Genomic DNA, 21,056 nt, shown 5'->3' with positions numbered 1-21,056 from the left:
GCTTACGGGCTCCTGCATCAGCAGCCTGTTCTCCATGATGTTCTGACAGGTTCGAGGCATGTCCGGCCTTGCGCCGATGTAAAGGCCTTCATCTTCCAGAAATCTGGGCTGTACATTCTCGGGAAGCTTTTTATACGTAGGCACTAGGTAGGTCGTTAATAAACAAATACGAGCAACATTAGTGCCAGCTTAAACATTTCCAGCTGCAATTTGGTGACTTAAAACAACCAGTGGAGATTTCAATTACATTCTTGGAAGCTGCAAAGGCTCCATGGTAAGTTCTAGATGCAGAACCAGGGGAAAGAGGAATGTGTTCACCTGTAAGACCATGTTGTAGAATTGTGAAATAAGCCCGCACCTAACTCACCGGCCTGGCATACCGAGGGGAGGGCGGCATTCAAATCAAAGGACCTGCTCCTTGGCTCACTGGCAGAAAGAGCCAGGGCCAGGCACTTTGAACTCTTTCCTTCTGTACAAAAGGGATGATAATATCTATTCACTGGGTTCTTGGGAGAATGAAATGGGGTAAAGTATGAGAAAACATTCTGTAAGATAAGAGGTTTAAAAACGGAGATAAACTTGAGACAGAGCAGCAAGGGAGGTTTTTCTCAGGAGGTGACGCATTTGCATTTGAAGGTTGAGAGCGAAGGAGCTGGGGATGGGGGGCCTGGGAGCCTGGTGTGTCCCAGAGTGGGGGAAGGTGGAGAGTCACTTTTGTTTATAATTACCTCACTCTAAACCTCGCCAAACCCCGAATCTGCTAATTCTCCTGTGTGTGGCCATTTGGACACTCTGCTTCCCAAGCTCATCCACAAAAAAGCAACTAATGCCAGCATTTCTGGAAAAACCTACGTTGGAGTCCTTAGAAAACCTGGGGCAAACCATTGTTTTAACTTTTTTTTTTCTGTTCCCCATCCCTCCCATAGCTAGACAGGGGCCCATCACTAATCCCAGGGGTCTTCAACTCTTGGCAAGGAAACGTTTTTGAGCCACTTGCCCACTCTGCATATGCTGATACGCTGTGCACGCATGATCCTACTTACAAAGTTAGAGCAGGAAAGGAAGAGTTTAAAAATACGTGTAAATAGAAGCCTTGACGTTGGCGAGCACACTCGACTTTGGCAACCGTTCTCCAGGCAGTGACAAGAACGACAGCACCAGCAACAGAAATTATTGTTATTTCCGATCCCCTGCTATGTGCTGGTCGCAACACAGGGAATTCACTCATGTCATTTTCTCAGTGCTCAAAGGAAAAATAAACGTTCAGGGTCATGTCATAGGACCATCCCATTTCCTGCTGACTTCAGGAGAGGCACCCCGGAATAGAGGAGCTCGCTCAAGGGCATACCTCTGGAGGAGGAGCGGGGGCTGAGTGGCTCCCCAACTCCTGTTGGCTAGGCCAGGGTCACCTCCTCACAGCCCCCGCCCTGCCCCGCCCCTCCGTGGACCAGCGCAGGTGGGAGAAGGATCTGTGATTGGATCCCTGCTCACAGCAAGACCCCTGTGCAGCCCTGATACCTTAAGCCTCTTCCACATGCAACCCCCACCCCTGTCTGAGCAGCCCCCAAGGGTCTAACCTCCACTCCCAACCCAGGACCCTCCAACGGCAGGCCTTGAAGTAAGAGTCCTCGGCACACAGATGCAAGTGAGGAAGTTCCTCCTTGGCCGAGGCTGGTGGAGATGCATTTCTCCACACCCCCAAAGAAGAGCATCTCGGGACACATTGTGCGAGGCGTGTGGCCTCTGCAGCTGGCCACCCTGCTCAGACACCTGCCTCCCTCATGTCACTAGCTTCGAGGTCTTGGACTAGTGCCCTAATGTCTTTGGGCTCCTGCTTTTTCATCTGTAAAATGGGTACGAAAGAGAAGACTTCTCCAGCCCTGGTGTGGGAGCAGACTGGTGGATACACATCAAGTTCTTGGAAAGGGGCCTGGTGGAGGAAGTGCACAGAATGCATTAATTGCTGCTATTATGGCAAGGGTGTCAGCTTTACGCATGTTTCCCATCTGCCTACTTTTTTTTTAAATCTCTATTAAAAACATTTTTTTTTATGCTTTATTTATTTCTGTGAGAGAGAAAGAGACAGCATGAACAGGGAAGGGTCAGAGAGAGAGGGAGGCACAGAATCTGAAACAGGCTCCAGGCTCTGAGCTGGCTGTCAGCACAGAGCCCGACGCGGGGCTCGAACCCACGAACCGCGAGATCATGACCTGATCTCTATTTATTTTTGAAAGATTTTTGATTGGCGCCCCAATCTCTATTTATTTTTGAAAGAGAGACAGTGAGAGTGGAGGAGGAACAGAGAGAGAGGGAGACACAAAATCCGAAGCAGGCTGCAGGCTCTGAGCTGTCAGCACAGAACCTGATGCGAGGCTCAAACTCACGAACTGTGAGATCATGACCTGAGCTGAAGTCAGACACTTAATCCCTTAATCGACTGAGCCACCCAGGTGCTCCCACCGTGCCTTTTAAGTGTGAACTACCAGCTAAATAAGTGAGGAAGTCCCTCAGGCACTCTCAGGAGGAAAGAAAATTCCAGGAGAGAAAAGAGCAAAGGGAAACCCAGGGCAGAAACTCAGCAAGAGGCAGTCACCACTAGTTAATCCAATGGTCCCGGCTCCAGCACCCCAAACCATCCCCTACACCCACCCCCCTGAGGTGAGGAACCTCAGCCCACCTGCTTTGCAGCTCCCTCATAATCGCCCAAGTGACAACCTCCTTTTGCACGTCAGTGAGATGCCTGGTGGCTGGGGGTTCCTGAAGATATTTCTTTTTTTTTTTTTTAAGTTTATTTATTCTGAGAGAGACACAGTGCAAGTGGGGGAGGGACAGAGGGAGAGGGAGACAGAGAATCCCAAGCAGGCTCTGTGCTGTCAGCTTGGAGCCCCACGTGGGGATCGAACTCATAAAACAGTGAGATCATGACCTGAGCCGAAACCAAGAGTCAGATGCTTAACTGACTGAGCCACCCAGGCGCCCCTAAAGATATTTCTTGATTACTAACTCAGATTAGAAACTGGGCATCCCCAGATACCAGGTGTATTTCATCTGAAGGAAAATGCAGCTGCCCACGCTGAGCAGGAAGGTGAAAAGAGCAGCTACCTGTCAGCCTGCTGGGTACGAACAGGAGTTCTTTTTCCATCTGTAGCCGGATGTGGACGCTTTCATAGTCTGCAGGTCTGACTGCCACAAAATCCTCGGCTGTGTGATCTAGGCCCAAAAGAAGGTCCTCGGCCTCTTTAGCACTCAGCAGCTCTTCTTCATCCTGCAGTATATTAAACAGCCAGAAAAGATCCTGCTGAGATTGCTAGTTCACTTAGAAAAATAATAATGACAATAAACTCATCATCAAACAATGTATCCTATAATAAAGTTACCTTTTCTTTTGTTTATCTTTTTAAACGTCCATTTATTTATTTTTGAGTGAGAGAGAGAGCAAGAGAACAAACACAAGCAAGGGGGAGGGGCAGAGACAGAGGGAGACGCAGAATCCCTCCAGGCTCTGAGCTGTCAGCACAGAGCCTGACGCGGGGCTTGAACTCACAAACCGTGAGATCATGACCTGACCTGAAGTGGGATGCTCAACTGACTGAGCCATCTGGGTGCCCCTGTTTATCTTTTCTAAATGAAAAAAAATTTTTTTGTTTACCTCTTTTTAAATTTATTTTTTAAATGTTAATTTATTTTTGACAGAGAGAGAGAGAGACAGCACACATGAGTTGGGGAGAGGCAGAGAGAGAGAGAGGGAAGCAGAGGATCTGAAACAGGCTCTGCACTGACAGCACAGAGTCCTATGTGGGGCTTGAACCCACGAACTGTGAGATCATGACCTGAGCTGAGGTCAGACGCTCAATCGACTGAGCCACCCAGGAGCCCTGTTTATCTTTTTTTTTTTAAAGGAAGGAATAAACCTGTATAGCCTTCCATATTTAACAAGTGGGTTTTCTTTTTCTTTCACTGCTGCACATACTTGTAAAATATCAAAATCAGAATGGGCTGAAGTCAGAAGTCGTGTGCTGGGCAAAGCTACTGAAATCTGAAATCAACAATTCTGGCCTCCTTTGACGGCGTGCATTCTTCCACATTTACTTAAAGTACTTGGGCTCAGAAGTTATGTAGTATGTTAACCTTCGCCTGGCTGGACCCCGGGACAACACACTGACAACAGTGTGCATCTTCTGCGTACATCTTCCGCTCAGGCTGCTGGGGCTCGCCTTGGAGCTCTACCCCCCACTGCACACTGCATGACTTCAGGGAGCTTGCCTACCGTTCTTCTTCTTCTTTTTTTAAAAATTTTTAAATAGTTATCTTTGAGAGATAGAGAGACAGAGAGAGCACAAGCGGGGGAGGGACAGTAAAGGAGAAATAGAATCCAAAGCCGGCTCCAGGCTCTGAGCTGTCAGCACAGAACCCGACATAGAGCTTGAACCCACAAACCATGAGATCATGGCCTGAGCTGAAGTCAGATGCTTAACTGACTGAGCCACCCAGGCACCTGAGCTTACCTACCGTTCTAATCCTTGCTTTTCTCACCTGTCAGATGGAGCTATTAACAGAGCTTACCTCCTAGGGTTTTGTAAGAATTAATAGACTTAGAATTTGTAAAAATTCTAAGTGCTGAGGCTGTAATCACAATGTTATCTGAAGCATGTTAATTTTGTTTACGTATTTTCCAATCTTTTTCTCCTTTCCTTTCTTCCTCCTCTTCTCCACCTTATTTTTCTCCTCCTTTTTNTTGAGGCCTGCTGCCCATTTATGGGCAACATCTTGTAAAATTTATTTTTGGGACAGACAGAGTGTGAGTGGAGGAGGGACAGAGAGGCAGAGAGAGAGGGAGGCACAGAATCTGACGCAGGCTCCAACTGTCAGCACAGAGCCGGACATGGGGCTCGAACTCACGAGCCCTGAGATCAGGAGCTGAGCTGAAGTGGAACGCTTAACCGACTGGGCAATGTTTTTTAAAATCCCGTGGAGATTTGCACAGGTGGTTGCCTCACTACCTGCCTCTTAATATTTCTTCCCAAATGTACAAAACAACGAGAAAGAGCTATGTTGTGACCAAGCTCTCAGAGCAACTTGAAGACAGAGAATGCCAAAAACGTCAAAAAAGTAAAAAAAAGAAAAGAGTGCCCTAATTTCAGCGTGTGATGTTTCTGCTTTGTGGTGAGCAGAGACAGCTTGAGGAAAACAGCAGAGAAGACAGAAAAGGAGAGCTACAGATGATCAACAACCTCTGCCAGGAAGACGGAATCCACTTTGAGCATAAAAATACTGAGAAAGGGCCTGAGCAGACAAAGCACATGTGGAGGACAGGGATGGGGCTCCGCGTGAGCACGATTTCAAAGGGCAGTTGTAGGAACACGTCGCTTCCGGGGGGAGAAACACGCAAAAGAGAGGAGAAGCGGCTTTTGGAGAGAAGTGTCATGATTTCAGAAGCCTACAAGTCTATTTCTAGTCCTGCCTTCTAGAAGTGGACCCTGGTTCTCCTGTTCTCTAGTGACTTGCTTCTGATGAGCAGGATTGCGGGTACAGGTATGTAGCTTCTGACTCTAGGTGAGGAAAGGCACCGTGGCTTCCTCCTTGCTTTCTCTTGGATCACGTGCTTGGGGGAAATCCGCTGTCATGTCATGAGGACACTCAAGCAGTTATAGGCGGGGCTCGGAACTGAGGCTTCCCGCCAGCAGCCCTTGAGAATAAACCACCTTGGAAGCAAAACCTCCTGACGTAGTCAAGCTTTCAAATGATTGTGTCCTTGACCTTCTTGTCTGCAACCACAAGAGACCCCCAGAGTCAGAAAAGCTGAACATTGATTTGTAACACAATCACTATTGAACAAGCTTCTGGAAGCCTAGGTAATAAATCCCATTTTGATTTTGTTGCTTGTGCTGTGGTTTCATCTCCAAAAACTCATTACCAGCACCCATGTCAAGGAGCTTTTTTCCTATTTTTTCCCCCCTAGGAGTTTCATGGTTTCGGGTTTTACATTTAAGCCTTTAATCCATTTTGAGTTCATTTTTGTGAGTGATGTAAGATATGGACCCACTTTCATTCTTTTACATGTGAATATCCAATTATCCCAGCACCATTTTTTGAAGAGACTGTCTTTTCTCCACTGAGTATTCTTAGCTCCCTTGTCAAATTAAAAAAAAAAAATTTAATGTTTATTTATTTTTGAGAGAGAGAGGGAGACACAGAATCCAAAGCAGGCTCCAGGTTGAGCTGTCAGCACAGAGCCTGATGTGGGGCTCGAACCCATGATCCGTGAGATCATGGCCTGTCCTGAAGTTGGACCTTCAACAGACTGAGTCACCCAGGCACCCCTCCTTGTGAAATATTAGTTGACTGTATATGCTTGGGTTTATTTCTGGGCTGTCGATTCTGTTCCATTGGCCTATTTGTCTGTTTTTCATGTCAGTACCATGCTGTTTTGATGACTGTAAGCTTTATAGTATAGCTTGAAATCAAAGGGTGATGCCTTTTGCTTTGTTCTTCTTTCTCAGGATTACTTTGGCTTTTTGGGTCTTTTGTGGTTCCATATACATTTTATGAGTGATTTTTCCACTTCTGTAACAAGTGTCATTGAAACCTTTATAGAGATTGTATTCAATCTATAAATGGCTTTTGGCAGTAGTCACATTTTAATAATATTAAATCTCCCAGTCCACGAACGCGTGATAGCTTTACATTTATTTGTGTCTTTATTCCTTTCATCACTTTCTGACACTTTTCAGAGTACAAGTCTTTCACCTGCTTAGTTAAATTTATTCCTAAGTATTTTACTGTTTTTGATACTATTATAAATGGGATCATTTCTTTATTTCTTTTACAGAAAGCTTATTGCTAACTGTAAAGAAACACTACTGATTTTTTTGTATGTTAATTTCGCATGCTGCAACTTTACTAAATTCATTGATTAGAGCTAACAATTTTTTGGTTGAGTCTTCAGGATTACCTCTGTATAAAATCACAGCATCTGTGGGGAGCCTCGGTGGCTTTAGGTCAGTTAAGCTTCTGACTTCAGCTCAGGTTATGATCTTGTGACTTGTGAGTTCAAGCCCTGTGTTGGGCTTTGTGCTGACAGCTCAGAGCTTGGAGCCTGTTTTGGATTCTGTGTCTCCCTCTCTGCCTTTCCCCCGCTCACACTCTGTCTCTCTCTCCTTCAAAAATAAATAAACATTAAAAAAATTTTTCTTTAAATCATAGCATCTGCAAGCAGAGACAATTTTACCCCCTTTTTCCCAATTTGGATACTTTTTCTTTTTCTTGACTGATGGCTCTAGCTAAGCCTTCTAGTACTATGTCGAATAGGAAAGGTGAGAGTGGACTGCACTGTCTTGCTCCTGATCTTAGAGGAAAAGCTTTCAACTCTTCACCACTGAGTATGATGTTAGCTAAGGGTTGGCCATAGATGGCCTTTGTTACGTTGAAATACATGCCTTCTCTGCCTAATTTACGAGTTTTTATCACAAACGTTTTAGAGGTAACTTTGAAGTGTTTAGAACTCTTCTATACAATGTTTATGTAATCAGATGTAGAGAGGGCTATGCCATTTTGTAAAAACTTAAAAAAGACAGCTTCCCTTCATACTAATCCTCTCAATTTTACTCCTTCCCACTTCCAAAAAGAAAACAAAAACAAAAACCACACCAGAATATTCAGAATAGGTGTTCCTGACTTGAAAATTCCAAAGAATTCAACTGGAAAAGGCATCTTATTCCTCTAAATTTACTTTTACAATTTTCTGTAATCAAGGTTCTTAGAATGCAAAGGTGTTTGACTTGAAAATTTGTATAAAATATAGCAATTCATCAAAACACCCTAGAAATAGATTCTAATCACCATCATTACATAATAACAAACCTTTCTAAATGCTTTAAGCTTGTGGCAAATGCCACGAGACACATTACGTGGCACTCACGTATCACATATAAGTGCCAAACTATATCTGCATTTCAAGTCTGCAAGGCACCCATGTACTTAAAATGCATATGGAGACTTACTGTAGGGTAGCTTTGTCCCTTTAATTGGAGTACATTCATCTTATGGTACTTTCCCACCCAACCATAGACTGAGATCTTGCTCCAAGGGGCTTTAGATAGCTGCCAGTAAATTATTTTAATCGCTGCCTTGAAGGTAGCAAGTGTGTTAAGGAAATAATCTACCTGATGCTAAATAAAGGCTTTAGAATGTCCCCCCGCCCATGGAATTTTGTTAAATGTTTCTTCTGTATCTGTTAGGATTACCTTTTTAAATTATTTATTTATTATTTTTTTAAAGTTTTATTGAGATATAATTGACATACGTAAATCTTTTTTTATAAACTAATCCTTTTTTAATTATTTATTTTTAAGAGAGAGAGAGAGTGGAGGAGGAGCAGAGAGACAGATGATCTGAAGCAGACTCTGTGAGCCCGCAGTGGGGCCGGAACTCATGAACTGTGAGATCATGACTTGGGGTGAAGTCAAATCCTTAAACCACTGAGCCACCCAGGCCCTACCAAATCTTTTTTTTTTTAAGTAAACTTTATGCCCAACATGGGGCTCAAACTCACAACTCCAAGATCAAGAGTCACATATTCTACTGACTGAGTCAACCAGGTGCCCTGAATTTCTTTCCTTTTTAATGCTGCATACTTTTCCATATTATGTCTACACCACATTTTGTTCATCCATTCATCTGTTGATGGACACTTGGGTTGCTTTCACCTTTTGGCTATTGTGAATAATGCTTCTATCAGCATAAGTGTTCAAGTATCTGTTCGAGTGCCTGCTTTCTATTCTTTTGGGTCCATACCCAGAAGTGGAACTGTGGGACCATAGTAATTCCATGTTTAAATTTTTGAGGAATGACCAGACGGTTTTCACAGCAGCTGCACCATTTCACATCACCATCAGCAATGCACAAGGGTCTAGTTTTTCTATATCCTTGCCAACACTTGTTCTTTGCATTTTTAAAATAATAGCTGTTCTAATTTGTGTAAAATGGTATCTCATTGTGGTTTAGATTGTAGGTCCCTAATGATTAGTGACGTTAAGCATATTTTCATGTGCTTATTGCCCATCTGTAGATCTTCTTTGGAGAGATGTCTATTCGAGTCCTTTGTCCATTTTTTTAATGGTGTGTTTTCTTTCCTCTCACAGATACCGCTCACAATGTTAGAACCTGAGTCGTGGCTTGGGTGTGGAATGGGCCACAAAAAGCTGATCACCTATAAGGTTATGAGAAGAGAGAAGAGGTCTCATGTGTCTCGGAGAGGTGAGCATTTTGCACATGAAATGAATACTAATCACTGCGTGGCATCTAACAAGAAGAACCTGCAAGCCACATGGCTGGGCTTTTCTCTTTTTCCACAAGAGAGAAATGGACAGATTTAATCAAGATCCTTATTACCCGAATTGTGGGGTAAAATCAGAGGCTACAGACAGTAATGGAAACGTAGCATTCCTATCGCTTTCAACTAAGACATGGATGAGCTGTGTGGTGCTGACAAGTCTGTCCTCAGCTGCTCCCTGGCGAAGACGTCATCATCATCACTATTGTCACCATCGTGGTCGCTAACATCATCATCATCCCTCTCCTCATTACCATCGTAATGTTAAATACCGTTTTGTGGATTCCTTGCGCAGGCGGCTCTTCTTCCTCTCCTTCCTCCTCCTCTTGGGTAGTTCCATCTCTCTTTTTTGCTTTTGGTTTTTCCTCTGATTCCTCTGGTTCAGGATCAAAGTTGAAAGTGAAGAAGTTATAGGCTTCTTCGGCAGAAGGGAAGCCAGGTGGGACCTATGGAGAAGCAGTGAGGAATAGAACTTCAGACTGTGTAAGCTGCGGTGGGCGCCGCACGGTTCACAGCAGCTTGATGCTAATGGTACCGGGCACATTGGAGGCATCCTAAACGTGTCACCTTTGTCGAAGGTGTGAGATTACCTGTCACAAACTTTAGCAAGTGCAACAGACAATTGGTGGCTTCCTCTAATACTTTCATGAGTTACCTTTTTTTATAAACCATCAACCATTCTAATAAGCAATTAATATCATATTTACAGCAGTAAAAGCTTTTGAAGAGATGATTAAAATACAAAAAAAAGTAGATTCGTTATTTTATAGGCCGTGGCTGAGATAGTTTTGTTGAATTAAGAGTAATTCAGGACTTCGTTAACTTTTTTTAAATGTGTTTTTTCAGTTTAGATTCTTCTCGAGTTGGTACCCCCTTTTTTCCCCATAATGAAAGCTGGTACAACTTCAGATCTGAACAAATAACACTTCCCGCTCTGCCATGTATACCTCCTCACCCAGTCAGGCAGTGTTCTAATCTCTCCTGCTAGATTCAAGCATTTTATTATTTATTTATTATTATTTTTAAAGGTTTATTTATTTATTTATTTTTGAGAGAAAGAGAGAGAGAGTGGGCATGCATGTAAGCAGGGGAGGGGCAGAGAGAGAGAGAGAGAGAGGTAGAATACCAAGCAGGCTCTGTGGCGTCAGTGTGAAGCCCAGCTTGGGGCTTGAACTCATGAACCGTGAGATTATGACCTGAGCCAAAATCAAGAGTCAGACATTTAACTGACGGAATCACCCAGGCGCCCCTAGCTTTAAACATTTTAAAAGTAAGAATCAGTTCTCATACTTTTCTCTTGTATAGTCCATGGCAGTAAGACTCGGGGTATGTATATGGGCATCTCTCATTGGATATATTTGAAAAACACAAACAGACCAACAAAAGACATTATTTTAAAAAGACAGGATTTCTCACCGGGGGTTTAGACTTGATTTTTTGTACAGAATCATGGAACTTTACTCTTGATTGACTTTGGGAATCATCTTCTTGTTGAGTCCTTCGAACCTCCTCCCCTGGCTATAGGAGAGGAAATAAGGATACATAAAACACATAAATCAAGAAACTAAAGATGTTCTAAAATAAACATGAACTATGAAAGAGGAAACCTCTGACCATTGGTGTTGACCACCATTCCTAAGGAATAAAATGCTTACAAATGTCAAATATATTTGAAGGTTAAGGTTGCTGAATATTTTCTTAGGCACTTCTGTGTCTCTCAAGACTAAACAAATATAAAATGTTATACTCAATAAGCTCTAACATGACAAATGCTATTTATTCTGCAGATCAATAGATTATGTCATTCACAGAGGACCATTTCCAAACAGTCTATGAAGAAAAGCATGAAGAATGTCTGAATGTGACTAAATCTGACATACGGCCTCCAGGACACATGTTCTTGTGAGCCCCTGGAGGGGTTGTTCTCGCTGGAAGCTGAGCTCTGCCTCCGACAGCTCAATGTGCTAATTATCATTATGGGGGCTCCCTTTGTCCTCTGGTGGCCAATCCACCAGGGAATGTCCTCGCTTGGTCCCCATTTCTGCTTCTAATGCACTCCTCCTAGAACCTGGCGACTCCTCCTTTCCCAGCCAGCACAATCCAAATGCCAAGCTTTCCTTTTGAGTGACTCTAAGCCATTCCAGGAGTATATCTAGATATTCATAATAAGAAGGGTCAAACTTATTCTACCTGCAGATTATTATCTGCACTGAGACTGTGTCACAGCATGAAATGACTTTCATCAGGGTGAATGGAATGTACTTTACCTCTACTGGGGCCTCTCTAGTATCCTTCCCAAGTCCTGCTTGTTTTTCCAGAGCATGCAAAGCTACTTCCTTTCTCAGACTACTCCCTCCTAAAATGAAATCTCTTTTCTAGAATCGTATTGTCTGAGGCATATTGGGTGCTGTTCTGTATAGCGTAGTAATCAAACCATGGACTCTGGAGTCTGATTGCCTGGCTTTGAATCCCAGCTCCGTCACTTAATGGCTTAGGCCACTTACTCTGAGCATCAAATAAGGCAGTGTACCTAAAATATGCCCCTAGTCATGGCTCAATAATGGTGGGTCTTAGTATCACATTCTTAATTTTCTTCTTACATGTCTTTTATCTTCTTAGTTTGTATGTAAATCGTATGACTATAAATGTTTGATCTTAGTCTGCCAGAAATTAAAGCCTGCTGCAAGGGTCTTTTGTGCCTGATTTTTGTGGCTCGTTCTGAGAAGCTGTACCAAAGAAGAGGAGTTGGGAACTGGGGAGAATGAAACTGGAGGGAAAGCCAATTCTGGTGAATGTTACTGAGCTGGCTCATGTGGTGGTGACCAGGGCTGGAGCCCCGCTGAGGACAGTGCTTCTCAGAATTCCCTGCGTAGGACACAGAAGAGTGGATGCTTGTCTCATGACTTCTGTTCCCACTGTGCAAGACTTCCCCAGGCTCCTGGCCTTTTCAGTTTTGTGAAAATCTCAGAATGGCTGGGTGGGTCTCCACAGGCCAGTGACAAGAGCTAGAGATCTGTGGAACAGATAAAACAGGATGCTAAGAAATTTCTCCCAGATGTAGCTAGGTGTCCAGCATGGCCAGAATAAAAACTGTATCGGTAGGGGCACCTAATGGCTCAGTGAGTTAAGCGTCTGACTTTGGCTCAGGTTATGATCTCACGGTTTGTGGGTTTGAGCCCTGCATTGGGCTCTGTGCTAACAGTTCAGAGCCTGGATCCTGCTTCAGATTGTGTCTTCTCTCTCTGCCCCTCCCCACTCACGTTCTGTCTCTCTCTCTTTCAAAAATAAGTAAACATTAAAAATATAATAAAAAAATAAAAAGCTTTTTTAAAGAAAGAATGAGGCATTGGTTGGGTATAATTTATCATAATATTGAGAGAATATATGCCATTCCCATTTATGTAAAATTCTACATTTTTCCTTTGTTTTCTCATTTCACAGTATTAAGTAAGATTCAATAGTTATGTGCCAACTCCAACCATATAAAAGTTGAAGCTGTCCTGGAGAATAAATCCCATGGTGCAATGCAAAATATGGACTTGTTGGTTTTGGTAAATTCCAGAATTTGATATGTTGTTTTGATGAGGAAAGAAGCAGATGAGTATTACCTAGTGTAAGGATAAATGATTTAAAAATATTAGAGTAGAGGGGCACCTGGGTGGCTCAGTCGGTTAAGCGTCTGACTTCGGCTCAGGTCATGATCTCATGGTTCATGGGTTCGAGCCCCGCATTGGGCTCTGTACTGACAGCTAGCTCAGAGCCTGGAGCCTGCTTCTGACTCTGTATCTTCCTCTCTCTCTGACCCTCCCCTGCTCATGCTTTCTCTCTCAGAAATAAATAAAACATTAAAAAATTTGAAAAAAATTAGAATAAAGAGCAGATTCCAGGAGGGCTTTCCAAAGCTCTGTCAAGTCTGATCCTCTCCTGAAACAGGGCTAAACCTTTCTCATGTGTTGAAGACACAATTCTGCCGCTCTCTGCCTCTGAATCCCCCACCTCCTATAGCCCATGGGACAGACTGGTGGGTTTGAAAATGTGGAAAGTAAGCCAAGAGGTCAACTACTGAGAGAGGAGAGCAGCTTGGCTCTGCATAGGCAAGCTTTAGCTTTCAGAGATCTGTGAGGAATGTTAAGAATAAAACATGAGATCTGACAGAAAGTCTAACACTGGTAGTTTAGAAAATAAAATCAGTAGGTTAAATTCCAGGCAGCCAAGTATGTGCATAGGGACAGTTTAGTGTTTTATGCATTTTGTTTCTTCCCATCTCTTCCTATATACTTGCCTGGCTCAGAAGCTATTACATGCACACAATATAATTTCATTGGCGTGCTTCACTGCAATAGTGGTGGTTTTATCACAGTATATATAGTTGATATAAAAGTTTGTTATTTAACTTTTATGCAAATGTAAAATGATTTAAAAGTAAATTATATTGGTACATTAAAAAATAAAAAATATATTAGTACATTTAAGGCCATTAAGTGTACTTAAAATGACTGAGTGGGCACAGTTAAATTTTAAAGAGCTGTTATCTATAACATATTTGTATAATCTTAAATTAATAAAGTGCATTCAATTTCAAGTCAGCAAATACTGAGTGCCTATCACCACATAGTCCATATGTCCAGCTAGGCATTTTTTCTCATCCTTGGATTTATTGTGTCCTCTATGAAGGCTCTATAGTCCTCTTCTAATTTGAGCAAGACAATCTAAAGTCCCATACTTTTACTATAGCACAAATATAAAATAAAGTAGTTCAAGCCTTAATCTTCTCTTCTAAACTACATTCAACATGTTTAAAAAATATTTTTAATGTTTTTATTTATTTCTGAGAGAGAGAGACAGCGTGAGCAGGGGAGGGTCAGAGAGAGAGAGGGAGACACAGAATACGAAACAGGCTCCAGGCTCTGAGCTGTCAGCACAGAGCCCAACGCGGGGCTCGAACCCATGCATGAACTGTGAGACCATGACCTGAGCCGAAGTTGGACGCTTAACCAACTGAGCCATACAGGCGTCCCACCATTCAACATTTTTGATTCCCTAAAAGACACCCTAATCTGGATTATCTTGCAGACACCTCAATTTTTTATATATTCTCGATACTGGTCAAGATACTGATCACGATATGTGATTTGCAAAGAATTCCTCACACTCTCTATTATCTTTTCCCTTTTTTGATGATGTCCTTTGAAGCACAAACGTTTTTATTTTTGATGGAGTCCAATGTACCTATTTATTCTTTTGTTGCATGTGCTTTTTGAGTCATAGATGAGAAACCACTGCCTAAGTCGAGATAGCTCAAATTTTATATAAGCTAACCTCATGGCTGGAGTAAAGTGCCCTTTCTGTGGGCTCCAAATGGTTTCCAGCACAGAATTTAACCACCTTGTATATCCCCATTGTCCACTAATGTCTGTCATCCCCACTGGGCTCTTCCAGGTTGGGCAATTGCCATCATTGGTAACATTGTGTGCTCAGAGCCCATGGGACACCAGCTGGGAAGGAGTCTGTTATAGATGCTAGCTGGGCAATACATAGACTGTGCCAAAGAATCAGGTCTTGGGACAGTGAATCAGGCCCACAAATGAAGGTATAATTCTGGTCATATCTAGTGGAGGCTGACTATTCAAATGTTCTGCTATTTCCACTTTGATATTTCACGTGTTTTAGACATTTGTGTTTTGCTTTGTTGTCATATAAAATGGAAAGAAACTCTAAAGAGAATAAACAGAGGTTGGTGCTGGTGAATTTGGATTACTGACCAAAGTATTCCCAACTGGTTTCTCCTTTTCCCTCTTACTCTCCAGTCTCTAACAATAGCTAACACATAGAGAAGGCTTACCATGTGCCGGACATTGTTGAGAAGAGTGTAACATGTATGAATCCTCAAAACAATACTACGAATTAGGTTCTAGTAGTATCACCTTTTACAGAGGCGGGAAGTGGGGTCCAGAGAGTAGATAAATTACATGCCCAAGGTCACACAGCTGGTGAGTGAGGTTGCCAAGATTTAATGCTGGGCAGCTAAGGTCCAGCATCTGGGTTCTCTCCTTTGCTCAATAGGATATAAATGGACTACTTTTTTGATATTCCTAGTGGATTGAGGTATATACACCAAGAAATATGCCTGTGAGATGTTCTGTTAAAAGCCTGAGATCAGGTCTGAAAAACAGGCAGCTGAATCAACTGTTAATGTAAATTGGCTGTTTTGAACCCTCATCCATGGTATCTAAACCCAACATTGGACGAGAAAAAAAAGACCAGTGGTGTCCAGCCTGTCTGTCACAACTTCACAGGAAAGGAGTGACTCATTCCTGCTGGGTCAGCCATCCTGTCAGGGAAAGCTGCCATGCAAGGGGGTCTCTGAGCCACAAAATGAGCTCTACAACCCCCCCTCCTCTTCCTGCCCACTCAGGTTTACTCTTCCCTTTGGAAAGTTAAAAAGCCTCTGCTGGCCAAATCAGACTTTAAAAAGGCACCATCATGAGTAACTTGAATCTAAAGAAATATAAAAATGAAACGGAATATTAAAACTATTTCATTTTCTAGGCCAAAATTTACAAGCCTGATGCCTTTCCTTCTTCTCTGTAGTTGGCTAAGGTAAACATGCATGTTTATCTCATTCAGTGTGCCTTACAACTCATTTTTTTTTAAACCAAGACTGTGTGTGTGTGTGTGTGTGTGTGTGTGTGTGTGTGTGTGTGTGTTGTGTGTGTGTGTAGAGCTAAAACCATCTAGTATTGTTACGGTTCCAAGGCTGGGCTAAAAGCGATTTTACATATCACTTTCACCTCACTCACCCAAATTCACTCTGACAACCACTTGGGACCATCAAGGAGGAAAAAACAGGGAAAGTTTTTTTGAAAAGCCAATGGAATGGAAGATGAGTTACCACCGAGATCTGAGAGTCCCTGGATTAGCTAAGTGAAGACGGAGAGCATTAGCCCTGTCCTGATGGAAGTGACCTCGAGGCCATCAAGGCCAGGTTGTGTCTGAAGTTACAACATCTTACTTCACTTCTCTGCTCGATTTCTCCTTTCCTATCATATCCAGTTCAGAAATATTTATTTCTTAAAATATTTTAAAAATACAACTTTTCTGAAAACAAACAAAAAAAAAAAAAGGAAAAGAAAAGGCAGTTGATGTTTGCTTCCTGTGTTGCTTTGCAAATTGGCTGTGTGGGCAGAGGGCAAGGAGAGACTAAAGAGAGAGGCAGATCATTCTAGATTGGTAGCTGACAGTTTTAATAAACAAGGGGACTTATGGGGCATGCCTGGGGTGGCTGTAACAGAAGGAGGCCCCCACACCTGCCTGCCAAATCTTAAAAGTTTGGACAGAGGTCCTAACTGGGTTCAGTCAAGTATACCAGACAGATGGTCAACACCACATTTCTGTCTCAAGGCTGTACCCCCTGGGGCAGCTTCTGGGAGTGGGGAAGGCAAGTGGAGCACACATTTCCACGACTGGGGAGGGAGTGAGGAGCTGCCAGTTGCCTGGGTCCAGCTCGCAGGTCAACCAGCGGTCACGTCTTTTTGATGACCTCTTCCAATACCTCAAATCCATAGAATGGTTCTTAGGGGATATAGAATATAATAGATATAAGTCAAGGTCCTGCTCACAAAAAGCAATAAATATTCTGTAAGCCAAGGGAGTATATTTTTACTTCTACAACGTGAAGCTTTACTTGGGATATCATATTCATGGTCCATGCACAAGTGAGAGCTGCCATGATTTTGTGAAATGACTATCAATCAGAAAGTGTAGATAAGCTCAGATATAAGTGACCAGACCCTCCTATCATTTAGCCCATCTGGCCAGACACTGGGACTCAGACATCTACCAACATAACTGAAGTGTTTGTGTCAAGCTGATGGGATATTAGGTAGTTTTTCTTTATTTTCCAATATTTTAGATGTATGATTCTTGCAAGGAAGAAAATAATGGGAATCAAAGAAAAATAAATGTCTTCTCAGCAGAGTGGAGCAATAAACTGTCATAAAGCCATTTCATCAGACCCACAGTGTTCCTACTCAAAAGCCATGGGCCACATCTCATGTGCACGGCTGTAACTTTCCCGTAGTAATGCAGTCTTTGGTTTGTTTGGCAAATTTGTTTGATATTTGTTTGACAAATTTGGCAAAATTTTATGACATCTCATTACAGAAAAAGAGAAGTCATCCTTTAAGCAATCAGTCAGTGGTCTTTCCACAGAAATTCCTTCACACTTGTGTTTCTTTGTCTCATTAGTGAAAAACAACCCAAATCGTCATCATCAACAACAAACAGTTGGACTAGATTTGCGAACATTCACTGAGCCATTGGCTCTGTTCTTGCCTTCCTTCTTCCGCCCTCTTACAGGCTTGTCTTTCATCTACTTCCTTTTTAAAACTTGTTTTTTAATGTTTATTTTTGAGGGAGAGAGAGTGAGCGAATGAGCGAGCGAGAGAGAGAGAGAGAGACAGAGAGAGAGAAACAGAATGCAAGCATGGGAGGGGCAGAGAGAAAGGGAGACACAGAATTGGAAGCAGGCTCTAGGCTCTGAGCTGTCAGCACAGAGCCTGATGTGGGGTTTGAACTCACAAACAGTGAGATCATGACCTGAGATGAAGTTGGAGGCCCAAGTAACTGAGCCACCCAAGGGTCCCAACCCTTCGTCTACTTCTGATAAGACTTTCTATCTTGTACTGCTTTCTGGCCTCCTCATGGGCCAAATGTCAAGACCTTCCTCATTCAGTCTTCTTTGTCAGGAAACAAAGGCCGCTCAAAACTTCAACACTCACTGCAGTAGAAATAGGTTCTAAACTTGTTTCTCCAGGCCTGGTTCTTTCCTCTGCGTGTATCTCTAGAGGTGCACGCAGGGAGATGCCCCCCTAGGCCCTCAGATTCAAACAAAAATCACTTCTGTGCATTCAAACCACCTCCCCATCCTAAGGCCGACTGCTTTCCATGGCTCGTAGAAAACCATCAAAGCTTTTTAGTGTGACATTCAAGGCCCCCACTATTCCACCCTACTTTCCTCCTGCACTCCTCTCTCTCTCTGCTTCCCAGCAAATCTCCAGATCCACAAAAGCTGACCAATGAGACAGCCTGGGAATGAAAGAGCTGGAATCAGATCCCGACTCCTCCACACTCATGCCCTGTTACCTGAGGAGGGCCTTGCAGCTGCTTTGAACCTCAGTGTGCTCATCTGTCAAATGTCAATGAAGACAGTAGAACCCACCCCATAGGGGAGCCAGAACAATGACCCGGTAACGTGAGAAAAAGACCTGGCGAAACAATTGGCATTGAGTCGGACTCTATCAATAGTAGCTATGATGAGTATTAATAAGCACTGAATGCCTCTGTGCATAGATCTGTTCTCGAAATTTTTGCTGGAAATGTTATATTCTATTTCACCATCTTTGATCACAAAGTAGGGAAGTACCGTTTCTCACCTCTGTGCCAAACTCGGTCTCCAATTCTTTCTCACTGGGACTCTTTAAGCGCCTGGGCCGAGGGGTGGGGATTTCCTGCAGCAAAGTGCTTTCTGCTTTAGACTAAAAAGGCAGACAGAAAATTACTGCTGAATAGTGTCAGTAATGCCGCAAAAACCTCAGTCACCATCTCGAGAGCAAACAGTCACTACAAACTACATGCTGCACTTCCTCAAGAGATGAGAGCAAATGAAATGGTTAAGAAAAATGACATTAAGTTCTTCTTAAGTCTAATTTTCCACCTGTGCCGATGTTAAATACTACATTAATATTTAAAACACGAAAAACAAATTTAATGGCATTCAAATCCACGCCATTTTGAGCAAACAGCATTCTAGACAAGACATGAAGAACTGCAATCAGCACTGAACAAAATATTCATGTGGTTTTTCTCACCCTTGCAGCCTGTAATTTCTCCCTCATGCGTTCCCTCATGGAAAATTCTGCAAAGCCCATTCTGGAAGTTGAAGGGATTGGAGGTAAGCCTAAAAAAATACAGGAAAATTACTTTAAAGTACATCTTTTTTTTTTTTTTTCCAACAGGAAGATTAGATCAAAAACTAACAGGAGAATGTAATTTTACTTTGCAAATTTAGAACTTCACACAAGCAAAGATGAGATAATGCTGACAGCCGTCCATTTGACGTAATAAGTACATGTCTTGGCTTCTTTGTGACTAACAGGGAAAATACGGTCTTGCCAGAAATGCCACATCGACTTGACGAAGAATAAAAGGAATGACACTCAACTCTTCAAGGCACAAGCACACCGATTCAATTACCATTGGGCAGAGACTTTCAAACCTGTTGAGTTGAGAAACAGGCTTGTAGGTGAATGGATGGCTAATGAGTTCAAGGTTCAGCTTTCAACAGAGCTGATAACTCCAAGCAGAGAAACCTTTCTAAAGGCCCAAGCCATTGACCTTGGCTAAATCATAGACACGGCATGTATTTTGAACATATTATTAAATATATATGTAGGGGTACCTGGGTGGTTCAGATGGTTAAGTGTCCGACTTTGGCTCAGATCATGATGTCAACAGTTTGTGAGTTTGAGCCCCGCATCAGGCTCTGTGCTGGCAGCTCAGAGCCTGGAGCCTGCTTTGGATTCTGTGTCTCCCTCTCTCTCTGCTCTACCCCACCTCACACTCTGTCTCTCTCTCGATCTCAAAAATAAATAAATATTAAAGATTAAAAAAAAGAAATGGTCTTTGACATTCTTTTTTAACTTGCTTAAAAAATCATCAAGCCACTACTTTCCATTTTAAAGATCATGTAAACATGGCAGGTCATATGCATTGTTACATATGCTGAGGGTCCCAAGAATTTTCCTGTCTGCCACTGGCCACACTGTGAACTTACATACTTGTGTGATTATTTGGTTAATACCCATTTCCTCCTCAGGTTCCTTGGTCCCCAGCCACACAGGGCAGGCACACAGCAAGCGTCACGAAGTGTGTGGGGTTCCCTGATCGGATAAAGGTGGGCTTCTGGACTGGCGCTTACTGCTGCTCCTGTTCTCTGGCTGGCCAATCCTTGTTTCTGCCCCAGAGAAAAATCCTTTAACAGTCAACAATAACGTCTTTAAATATGAAACCGTACCTTATTTATTTACTTCCCCTCCTTAAAAAAAAAAAAAAGAAATCCAGTTTTTCAAGTTTACTTAAAATAGCTACCACCTAATTCACTAGAATAATTTTACGAATTTGTGTTTAAATGAGAGACAACATATTTTATTAGACATTATCTCTTCTGAAAAAAGAAAAAGAAGTGGCTTTCTCTAGGATTACTTTTTTTTAAAAGACTTATCTAAAAAAGTTTATTTCTGTATTTTGAGAGAGAGAGAGAGAAAGGGAAAGAATCCCAAGCAGACTCTGCACAGTGTCAGTACAGAGCCCGATGTGGGGCTCGAACTCACAAACCTCTAGATCACGACCTAAGCCAAAATCAAGAGCCTGAGGCTTAACCAACTGAGCCCCTCAGGCGCCCCTCTAGGATTACTTTGAAAACCCATGAGAGATTTTGAAATGGTAAAAAGCAGTTCTCGTCTGATATTTTAGAGTCTGATAGTGAAAGACATTTCAAGGGTATAGAGATTCTCAAGTCTGGTCTGCACAACTAGCTGGGGAAGTGTCACTTTCCCAGCTACAATGTGCTCCACTTGAGGGCAAGGACTGTGTTGGGGACCTTTGTACCAGGCACTGTGCAACACTAAATCAGTGAAGAAAAACATACAAAGGAAGCATGGGGGCA

At 42.7% G+C, this 21,056-nt stretch overlaps 1 protein-coding gene across 4 annotated transcripts in view; it reads right to left on the bottom strand.

The window, feature by feature from the left end:
• Window positions 1-21,056, bottom strand: part of CC2D2A (coiled-coil and C2 domain containing 2A) — a 132,686-nt gene that overhangs the window by 81,969 nt on the left and 29,661 nt on the right. For all 4 annotated transcript variants that reach the window (XM_077750425.1, XM_077750428.1, XM_077750426.1 and 1 more), the window contains 6 exons: window positions 19,201-19,289; window positions 18,766-18,867; window positions 10,748-10,849; window positions 9,604-9,777; window positions 3,103-3,265; window positions 7-143 (listed from right to left, as the gene is read on the bottom strand). In XM_077750425.1, coding sequence (XP_077606551.1) covers window positions 7-143; window positions 3,103-3,265; window positions 9,604-9,777; window positions 10,748-10,849; window positions 18,766-18,867; window positions 19,201-19,289 — 767 coding nt within the window. The remainder of the gene's footprint in view (window positions 1-6; window positions 144-3,102; window positions 3,266-9,603; window positions 9,778-10,747; window positions 10,850-18,765; window positions 18,868-19,200; window positions 19,290-21,056) is intronic.

The sequence above is a fragment of the Crocuta crocuta genome, unplaced genomic scaffold, assembly GCF_008692635.1.
Source record: "Crocuta crocuta isolate KB4526 unplaced genomic scaffold, BGI_CrCroc_1.0 scaffold179, whole genome shotgun sequence".
NCBI classification, from domain to species: Eukaryota; Metazoa; Chordata; class Mammalia; order Carnivora; family Hyaenidae; genus Crocuta; species Crocuta crocuta.
This window is presented reverse-complemented; position numbering and strand designations above follow the sequence as displayed.